Source organism: Nematolebias whitei, chromosome 14 (genome assembly GCF_014905685.2).
Source record: "Nematolebias whitei isolate Nwh7 chromosome 14, NemWhi1, whole genome shotgun sequence".
Taxonomy (NCBI): Eukaryota; Metazoa; Chordata; class Actinopteri; order Cyprinodontiformes; family Rivulidae; genus Nematolebias; species Nematolebias whitei.
Genome location: NC_056511.1, coordinates 38,552,417 through 38,563,316, shown reverse-complemented (window position 1 = coordinate 38,563,316; position 10,900 = coordinate 38,552,417). Strand labels below are relative to the sequence as shown.

Below are 10,900 nucleotides of genomic sequence, written 5' to 3'. Positions count from 1 at the left end.
AAATGTAACGTTTCTAGGTTGCGGTTTTTCACCTATCATGGTGGTGTCTGGACCGTAACCCCCACGATAATCGATGGACTACTGTAAATTAATGCCACAGGCATTTTAAGCAACTTTTGTGTCTTAAAACATCTCAAAATCCTTTAGGTGTTTTTATTTAATAAATGTGAAAATATTTGTTACAATTATGGAACAAAAAGCTTTTTTTTATTATTTTTTTATCAGGTGACCGACATTACCTAACCTTTCTCGTCACTGTTAAGTTTTATGAACTGAGTGAACTGCAGCTCCACCTTGTGGCTGACGGCTGTAACTCCTACGTCCTAAAACATAAACCCCTTTTACTGTATGAACAGAAAGACATTCAGCACAGTATTTTAAAAATGTTTTTAAAAAAAACCACACAAAATCTGGCAGTAGAGGCTAATATTTATTATGTACAATTAATCCATAGTAAAATCCAGATAATACTGTGACAATGTCAAAGTACGAATACTGACTCTGGCCCTTTTAAATGTGGTTTGTTTATTTATTAAGGTGTCATTTAGCCTCTCTGACGTCTCATGATTTCTATTAACTACATTTGTCTCTAATCATCAGTGTATCTGAGGCACACGGGGAAAACATGAACAAAACTGTTAAAAAGAAAAAAACAATTGGCAAAAAATAAAACTTGTAGGTTTTTGTTGAAACGAGTGAGTGGGCGATGTGACTCACATGTCAGTGAAGTGTTAATGTCATTTCTTACCGTGCTGAGATTTAAAAAAAAAAAAATTCCAAGTGCGTTTCGTGAAGTTTACTGTAAACAAAGACGGAGTTGTCTGATTAAACTCCTGTTTAAGTGAAGGACAGGAGGACGTATGTCTCTGTGGACGTCAGGTGTGTGAAAAGGCTTCAGGTAACAGTGGTCGTGTTTTTGTTGTAATTAAAGAAGCTGTATACTCAACTGTATTTGGTCACAATTGATATTTTACAGATCGTGCATGTGTGTGTGTGTCCGCAGTGGGTAGTGTGAGCACATTTAAAGTTTAGTTTCATGTCCAAGCAGTGTGTGTGTGTGTGAGTGTGTGTGTGTGTGTGTGCGTGTGTGTAAACTCAGATGCAAGTCATTTATCGTATGTACAGTTAAATGTTTGAAGTTTTGTCTGTTAAATCGTAAATACAGTGTGAATACAGGGGGACAAACTGGGTCCTCAGAGTGTGGCGCGGTGCCAGGCCCGCCTGCGTGTCCCCCCCGGTTCTGTGGGGCTCAGTTCCAGATCTTGAGGAAGCTGTCCCAGGAGCCGGTGCACGCCGCCATGCCGTCGTCCGTCACACCCAGACAGCTCACACGATTGTCATGGCCGGCCAGGACTCCTGCAGGAAAACAAAAACTCGTTACCATGAAATATTTTGCTCTGAGGACGACGCTCATGTGACAGAGGTGTTCCGTTTCTTAAAGGTGTGTGTGTGTGTGTGTGTGTGTGTTTGACTCAGGGTTTCAGCTGTTTATCACATTTAAACCTGGCAGTAGTAACAGGATGACGACGTACGACAGTCTTATAATCTTTGACAGCAGTTGGAGATCACTAGATGTGAGAGCCACTAAAAATCCTGGGGTGGAAACCAAAACTAAAAAGCCAGAACAGAATTTCAGCAGATTTGTTATTTTATTATCATATATAATTTAATACATACAGGATCTAGAGGATCACCTTTTGATACAAATGGGTCAAGTTTAGTATTTTTAAGTAAAGCTCCATCACTACTCAACTTATTGAAGCTTGTCCTCTCCTAATGTTGAGGACATTGGTTTAAAGTTTAATTTTAAATCTTAAATGAAATAAATATTTGTATTTTTAACTCCTAGCTGTGTTTCTATGTTTAAGAGGTTCTTATCCTAAACAGCTAGGGGGAATAAAAAATACATACTAAGCAAAAGCTTGGGACTCCAGAGGAAAAAACTATTTGACCAAAGAGGAGCACCGTTTTTTATAAGAGATGGCCATTGCCCAAACCCAGTAACCCCCCCCCCCCCCCCCCCCACACTCCAAAAGGCACCCCTGGCACCAATATGTCTGCGTGAAATTAGGATCAATTTAAAGTAAATTTAAAGAAAGTATTTTCACAAGAGATGAAGTCTGACATTACTTCTTCGCTGATAAAGGTTTGGAGGGAGAATATATTTATCTTGTAGCAGTGATAACATGCTCTGAGGTGGCGCAAAGTGATGGAGGGAGCACCTTTATCCACCACCAGGTTCAAAGACGGAGCCAGGGGGTGGCCAGTGGTGGCCTTGCACGTAGATTAATCTTTGATCGCCACAATCATTTGAGGAAACTATACTTTAAAGTAATATAAACACTAGAAAATAGTTTCTTCCAATGATCAGAGCGGCTGGTTTACATATATATCTATGGCGGTGGCCATCTTGGATTTTGACGTGGTAACCAAATTTTATGTCGTGATGCAGCCACACACCAAAATGGAAGTCTGTACCTCACTTATCACTCACAAGATGAACAGATGGATGGAGGGTATCTCCAAGTCCGGTCTGTGCTCAGCGACGGGACAAAAGCTAACCACACAAAAATAAAACGGATCCTAATTCCTGCACATGGTTCCAACCTCACTTCACCTTCACGCAGGCTGAACTTAAATTTATTTTTTTTTTTAATCTGACCTTTGACCTTTCTGCCCACCTGCTCTGTCGCCCTTCATGGCGTCCCAGATGTTGCAGTTGAAGTCGTCGTAGCCAGCCAGCAGCAGGCGGCCCGAGCGCGAGAAAGCCACGGAGGTGATGCCACAGATGATGTTGTCGTGGCAGTAGACGTTCAGCTCCTGGTCCGCGCGCAGGTCGAACAGCCGGCAGGTGGCGTCGTCCGAGCCGGTGGCAAAGGCGCTGCCGTTGGGAAAGAACTGAGGAGGAGAACAGGGCAAGTCAATGACAACAAAATCCTCTGAGAGTGCCTGTGCACAACTACAAGGAAGTTTCAAACGAGTTTCTTCCTTTTCTAAACGGCCAGTTAAAGACTGGTGCTCATCCAGTGCAAAGTTTCCACCAAGTTCATAGAATTGAAATTTTTGCACTAACTTGTGGGGGAAAAACAAAACAAAACAAAACGCAGTTTGGTCACAGGGTACGTCGTCCCCTGTGCACACTCACACAGCTGGCGTTGATGTCCGACTCGTGTCCCGTGAAGGTCTGCCGGCACATGCTGTCCCTAATGTCCCACAGCTTGGCCGAAGCGTCGCAGGCTCCCGACACGAAGGTGTGGAAGTCGGGCGACAGCGACAGACTCATGACATCGCCGGTGTGGCCCGAGAACACTGTGGTCTGCTGACTCGTCTCGATGTCCCACAATGCACTGGAGCAAAGAGTCAATGGTTAAAGCAGCTCTGAGGAACGTGCTGGAGCTGCGTGGTGTGGACCTGTGGGACTCACCAGGTGGTGTCTCCTGAACTTGTGATGATTTGATTGTCATCAATGAAGCGGCAACATGACAGGTAACCTGAGATTACAGAAACCAGTTGGGTCAGGAACGCTGCAGGTTTGACAAGTCTGACACAAAACCAGACAATGTGGGACACAGATTTAAAGTATAAAGTTTTTTTTTTTTTTTAAGTATTATGGATTTATACTCAGTTATTCTTACAGGTTGTTACAAGGTTGTAAGCTTCAAAATTAAAAACATATAGGTTCACATTTATTTGGTTTTGAGCATTTTGGGGGATTTTTTTTATTTTTTTTGTGCAATTTCTTTAACTAGCAGGCAACCCTCCAATTATAATCATTACTGATATTTTTCTGGGTCATGATGGTATTAGAAGCTCTTGTCTAAATTTAACAGTTTAACAGGAAATACAAACTGATTCTTCAGCCTGCATACACATGGGAGTGCTTTTTTTTTTTTTACTAAATGTTTACTCGTGCAACTTGCAAGTGCGTCTTTGCTCTTTACATCCAAATTAACTCAATTATGTTTGTAGAAGACGAGAGCCAGAACTCTACAGCAACGTCCAGTCGAGCAAGACGTGTCTCTTCTAGGGTAAGTTGATGGTAAAATTTTAAAAATATACTGAAACGAATGCATTTGATGACTATTATTTGATTCCTCTATGGACTTATGGGATCAGAAAATGCATTTATAATGGGATTTCAATATGGTAAATTTTCTTTTACTAAATTTTCTTTTACTTAACACTGAGGTTACAGGAGCATTTGAAAAAATTCTGACAAAATTAAGAAATTTTAGGATTTGTAGGCTGTGTCAGGGAAAAAAGTGTCTATTAAGAGCACCTAAATAAATAAATAAAAACACAAACAACTATAAGTGTGACAGATTTTTCTCCATGAGACCTTCTGAGGGTTAACTTATTGTGTAAATGAATGAGCTCCCAGTCCCAGTTTGCCTGTGTGGAATAAAAATCAACAAAGTCATAAAAATTATATTCTAACCTCTTTATATACATGTTGTCAAAATATGCTTGAATAAATATATAATTTATAAATTCCACAAACAAGACCAGATATCCTGGTCATTAAATAACTATATTAATGCTGCTGAGAGCCAGGTGTTCACCTGTGTGTCCAGGTAGTTCCCTGCTGACCCTGACGTTGCCTTCACGTGTCTTCAAGCAGTAGATGGAGCAGATGTTGTCCAAGCCTCCACAGGCCACGTAGTTCCCCGAGGGGGCGTACGCACAGGTCATCACCCAGGAGGAGCGCAGAGGAATGGCGTGTATCTGGGAAGGAAAAAACAAAATGCATCTTTTGTTAACTTCGGCTGAAATACAGTTTGTGCTGCCATCTTTTTAAAAACCGCCTCTCCCAGTAGACTGAGCATTCGTTCAAGGAATGCGTATCGCCAGTTTCAAACAGGTCATTAGTGATGAGAAATGACAGAGTTGTAGACGTTTGTCAATCTTGAACAAAAAAACAAAATGTGCATGACTCTGAGGTAAATCACACCAAGTTTAAGCTCACTGTAAAACAGACTGAATCGTAGCTGTTTTTGTGATTTTTGTTAATTAAAAGGGCGAAAACATAAATATGCTCCTTTTAATGTGGACAGTCGATCAGTAAATATAATGTGTCAGTAGCTGTGGTGAGTCAGTCGCTCCTCTACAAGGAGAAGGTTTAACTCTCACTTCCAGTCCAGACAAGTGAGCGCACTAATGAGCTCATGTGAGAAGCATTTTCACACACTTCACCTTGTTAGTGGTGTGGCTGTCCCAGATGATCAGTTTCCCATCTTGAGAGGCGCTAACCAGAAGCCTGCAGAGACGAGGACAGACGTATTCAGAAAACATTTAAGTTTGTTTCTCTTTTAACGTCCATACGTTTGACCTGTGGAGATTGTCCTAATAAAGACGCGGCTCCATCCTCTCACCTGAATCGTTCAAAAATATAGTTAACGAGAATTAAAAATAATGGGGGTTTTTTTGTTTGTTTTTGTTAATATCCCTCAAAAAGCTCAAGCTATGACGACTGTCTTGTTGTTGACAGTTATAGTGTTTGGTTACTTTCACTAGAATTAAATATGCAATTTAATTACAACCCCAATTTTGAACAAGATGTTTAAAATTGAGGTTTGCAAATGACATAAACCTGTATTTTATTTACAATGGATAATAATAAAAAAATACACTAAGAAGTTGTGCCATTTTAAGGAAAAACAAGTTTTTTTGTTTTTTTTTATGGCTGCAGCCCTTCTTAAAAAGACTGAACCAGTGCAACAAAAGGCTGAAACAGTGAGTGGTTCAAAACAAAAACAGCTGGAGGAGCATTTCACAGCTCGAATTGAACAGGGAATGCAAATAAACCTTAATGTTTTTGGTGCAAGATATTCAAGTGGGCAGGAGTTTTGTTGTTGTTGTTTTTTTGCTTGTGCCAGGTCGTGTAGAGTGACAGATCCTGGAGAGTGGCGGGAGCAACTTTATCCACAATCAGATGTAATGGTGGAGCCAGGGGGTGGCCAATGGTGCCCTTGGCCACCATAGATTAATATATGCCCCCCGATAATTTGAGGAAACTACACTTTTAAGCAATATGAAAACTAGAAAACATAGTTTCCTCAAATGATTGGATTGGTTGGTTTACATATATATTGTGGCAGCCATCTTGGATTTTTACGTGGCAACCCAATTTTTAAAAGGAAATTTTAGACGCAGCCGTACATCAAATATGAAATTGGCATCTCGCTTATTTTTCAAACCATCTTGCTCACAACATGCATGGATGGATGGAGGTATTTCCAAGTCTCCTCCTTTGCTCTGTGATAGAGGACACAAAGAGCATTAGTGGCTCAGGCTCAGTTTACTTGTGAACAACTTCCTGGAAGCCTTATTCCTAGACCCCATGCTGCCTTGCATGAATTATGGGTGCAACTTCTTCTGGACTCTCACCTGGAGTCTGAGCCCCAGTGCATGGCATAGATCTTGGCGAGGTGGCCTCGGAGGGTGCGTCTTGTCCGCATCTGAATCCGCCCCACGGGATCCAAACCAGCAGCAATCTAAGTGAGGTAAACAGGCTTTATTACAATTATTGTTTTATTTTACAAAGGTTGTGTGAGACTGGCAGGTTTTCCAGCGATGTGGCTGTCAACAAACTCTAAAAACAGAAATAACCGAGGAGCATCTAACACAGGGGTGGGCAACTTTTATTTATTTTTTCCCAGAGGGCCAAATTGAGATAATTAAACGATCAAAGAGCCGTAAAGAGATTTGAATAATAATTTTCTTTAAGACAGATAATCTTGAGGATTGTTCTGAGATTTCCTTGTAGCAGTTAGCATGTTTGATCAAATATGTATCCCAATAAGAAAACATACTTTCTCTAAACTGGCTCCAGTGACAACATATGTGTTAGCTTACAACAAAAAAAAAGTTTTATGTTTGCTTTTAGGAGTGTTTAAGGTTCAGTCTTGTTCTGGAAACACAACCAGTTAATATCTAAAAGTTTAGATGCATTTGTTCAAAATGTTTCATTTAAACCTGTTTCATTGATAAAAAGTTTTTCATCAGCTTATTTAAAAGTTATTTTCTTTTCAATAAAGGATTTTGGGGACCAGATGTAGATTGTCCAAGGTCCACTGTTGGCCCTCGGGTCATATGTTGCCCACGTCTCATCCAACAGGATGTACAGAAGCTAGCAGCCACATCCAAATCTACAAAACAATCAGGCTAAACTTGAACACTGTGATGATTCAAAACAAGTATAAGATCATTTAAAAATAATGACAGATTTTCTCCACCAGTGGGTGAATGCAGGTCATCCAGTTAGTTTTAATAACAAATACAGTCAGCGTAACTTCTAATTCTGACATTAAGGGATTTTTTAAACATCATCCAACAATTAAAAGAACTCATCTTTCACACCCTGTTTATTAATTATTTAAATATCCTGTACAGTACAGTTATAACAGTCTGTATTAAAATATTGCCAATTCTTAAAGTTACGCTCTTAAAATGATGTTTATCTCAGCACTTATGTCAGTGGTGTTTACCTGCGTCAGTGTTGAGTCTCCGCATGCTTTTCTGGCATCCTAATGGATATAAAATGAAAGACATTAAACTGAGTTTAAATATATCACAATTAAGGATGCACAATTTTACTGGCATGGTATCAGTATCGGCCAATATTAGCAATAAAGTTAAATATCGGATATCAGCCATTCCATCAAAATAACTCGTATAAAAGGCACTGTTTTTTTTTTTTTATGCCTGTGTATATATATATTATATATTTATATAGTGTTACATGATTCTCAGTCCCCTTTTTGGCATTTGCATTTGGTAGAAGGCCAAACTGACAAAGACCATGCAGAATAATGTAGTATTTTAATTCCACAGCAGAGAAAGCTATGTAGTTTCTGTAAGTAGGTCTAGGAAAAAAAGATCAGTATTGGTATCGGTTATCGGCCAAATAAGTTTTTATATATCGAATATCGGCCAAAAACCCAATATTGTGCAGCCCTCATCACAATATTAATGTTAAAAGGTAACTTTTTAACTCTAAATACGCACTTTTATCTGGTTCCTGAGCTGCTCGGCCTCCTGGCGAAGCTGCTCCAGCTCACTCATTTTGAAATTCGTCTGAGCAATTGATCACCTGTTGGAAGGAAAGATTGTGAACAATTAGCATCTTACCTGTTACAGATAGCTTTTTTTTGAATGATTAATAAACCTTTACATCATTGTCATTTTTATAGTTATTTAGACAAAAATCTATGGAGTTTATTTACAATTAATATTCAGTATGTTTCTTGATACTCTAGAGCATATGTATCAAACTCAAGGCCCGGGGACCAAATGTGGCCCTCGGTCACATCTTATCTGGCCCTCAAGATGATACGCGAAACATAAAATATTTCTATCTCTTGAGTTTTTTACAGTAATTTTTGATTATGATGCTGAAAGCACAACAGAGAACATCAAATGGGACCAATCAAACTCTTGTTGAGGAACCTGTGACCAAGAACAGAGGTTGGGTGTCTGATTTGAGTTCATGTAATGCAGTTTCTGAAATTGGCCCTTATTTTGAAAAAGGTTTTAATTTTGGCCCCCTTTTGTAAGTGAGTTTGACACCCCTGCTCTAGACAACCAAATGTCCTAAAACTACAAGGATGAATTTAGAAGAATAAATATCCAGCTTCCGGGAAGCACTAAATACACCTGATAATGCCAAAACACTCCAAATATATGTTGCGAAAATAATTAACCTGGATTAAATCTCTAATTTCACTTTCCACACTGAAAACACAGACGCTGAATTGCACTGGATACTCTTGATGTTGTGCACATTAGCTTAAAAAAACATATATATTTAGATTTTTTTATATACCAAATCAGGGGCTCCATAGAAGTTTATACAGCTAGCAGCGTTACTTTGGACTGGAATATATTTCTTGAGAGTATAAATGCAAACATATGATGGCGACAATCAACTTTGACCTCTACACCACTCAAACTCGTCAGCCCGTCAATCCGGTCAGACTTAAACTGTGTTTCTTTAAACTCAGGCCTTCCAAGGAGCTATCTACAACAGGTAACATAATGATTGTTTGTAGCCTTTCCACAGAACCTCCACCTTCAAAGATCTGAACTATCCCTTTAAAACTGATCAAATGGCTGTCCAGGTTTTAGTTTAATTGTGCTTCCCCATGCAGGACTGGGTGTAGCCCACCTGGGATCGGCTCCAGCCTTCTGCCTCAACCAGTACAGAAAAGCAAACGATTAAAAGATTTTCGGGGTATAAATTATATTAAAACCTGTTTGGGATTATCGTGGTTTCATGCTTTTATAATCCAGTAATCCACTGGTTGACTGTAATAGAAAAAAAAAAAACATTCAATTAGATGAAATCGTTTACTTTAAATACATTTCCTCCCCCCGGTTTGGAGAAAATAAATATATAAATAGAAGCAAATATTTTAATCTGTGAAGCCACAGTGAGAAAAACACTTGTAATCTGTTTATGAGTGAAGGTGGGGGGGATAATCTGTAATGACTGAGCAGCGATTGAGCTGCAGCGAGGATCAGTCATCCTGAAGCTGGACCCGGTCATCCCCATCAATCTGCCGTCACAAAGACCTGGGCCCAAAAAGAGTTCTCCTGCAGTCATGTCACATGAAGCAGAACTTCCTGGTCCTGGTAGAAGTCCAGTTACACGTTCAAACGCTCAGCCTGGGTTTGCACATCTGCAGCGGTTCAGACTGGGAGCAGCCTGCGTTCAGTACCGCGCCGCGAGCGAGAGGCCTTCAGCTGCGGCAGACCGCTTCCCCCTCCAGGGAACCGGCGACCAGATGGACCGCACGGCTCTAATGGAAGCCAGAAGAGGTGCTCCGTGGGTCTCGGTCTCCTGGCACAGCTGCTCATTTAGCCAATGAGGAGAAGAAAGGCTGAGGGAGGAGAAGGAGGAGGAGAGAGGAAGGGGGGAGCAGCCGAGATCAGGCCTGGATGCGTCCAGACAGATGCTCGAAGTGCACGTTTTAGCTGCTTTTGAACATCGAATAGGAACCTAATGAGGTCATTGGACAAAAGAATCCATCTGGACTGAGCCAAACGTCGATGAAGATCTCAGAACCTTTGGATGCAGAGATGCTGCTTGGGGGGGGGGGGGGGGGGGGGTCTTGTATGCATAATTGGTCTGTTAGCAATCTATGTGGAGAACATCCAGGAGGATTTTAAGGAAACATTCAGAATGTAGTCGTTGGATGTGCATCTACAACTGATTAACATTTGGAGTCAACCTGATTCAAGATGGCTGCTATAGCAAAGAAATTCTAGCAAATGCACAAAAGGCTGTAGTCCACTTATTTTTGCTGATATAGGCTAAAGTTTGGTGCGGTAGTAGCCGAGAGTCCCCAACACATAATCTGAAAGGTACCACATCCAGTGAGAGCCTCGTTTTAAACTACTGGACTCAGCTCTGTATGTCTGTTAGCAAAATTTTAACGAAACTTTCTATAAGTTAATGTTCAACATATAATTGATTAACGTTTAAGGTTGACTCGATTCAACACGGCTGCAGCTGACCACAGAACACACAAATGTTGCCATGAATCTGTCATGTTTACAGATTGTAAGCTACAATTTGGTGTGGTAGTAGTTGAGAGTCATCCAAAATATAATTTCTCAACAAATAATTCACAAGGTTTTTTGATCACAAGAAGAAAAAAATGTAACATTAAAATCATCAACGCTGTCAAATATGCACTTTTGAAATGTTTTAGAAAATGTTTACGTGTATGCCATCTATGATAAAACAACTAAATATGAATCATTCAGCACCACAAGTCAACCGCGCAAATCGTAATAAATGAACAAAGTCGTGTTTTGTTGCCAATAATTACAAGGCATTTGTTTACATTCGAACACTGATGAGTACACATTGGTCAGCCTCGCCGTGCAACACTAT

The 10,900-nt window shown here is 40.2% G+C and overlaps 1 protein-coding gene across 1 annotated transcript in view; it reads right to left on the bottom strand.

Moving 5' to 3' along the window:
• Nucleotides 1-303: 303 nt before the first annotated feature.
• gnb2 (guanine nucleotide binding protein (G protein), beta polypeptide 2) overlaps nucleotides 304-10,900 on the bottom strand; it is an 11,820-nt gene continuing 1,223 nt past the window's right edge. The window contains exons 2-10 of the mRNA XM_037688105.1: nucleotides 8,008-8,092; nucleotides 7,488-7,526; nucleotides 6,388-6,494; nucleotides 5,194-5,257; nucleotides 4,563-4,725; nucleotides 3,425-3,491; nucleotides 3,146-3,347; nucleotides 2,682-2,898; nucleotides 304-1,356 (exon numbers count right to left, since the gene is read on the bottom strand). Of these exons, the coding sequence (XP_037544033.1) occupies nucleotides 1,250-1,356; nucleotides 2,682-2,898; nucleotides 3,146-3,347; nucleotides 3,425-3,491; nucleotides 4,563-4,725; nucleotides 5,194-5,257; nucleotides 6,388-6,494; nucleotides 7,488-7,526; nucleotides 8,008-8,064 (1,023 nt within the window). The 5' untranslated portion in view covers nucleotides 8,065-8,092 and the 3' untranslated portion in view covers nucleotides 304-1,249. The remainder of the gene's footprint in view (nucleotides 1,357-2,681; nucleotides 2,899-3,145; nucleotides 3,348-3,424; nucleotides 3,492-4,562; nucleotides 4,726-5,193; nucleotides 5,258-6,387; nucleotides 6,495-7,487; nucleotides 7,527-8,007; nucleotides 8,093-10,900) is intronic.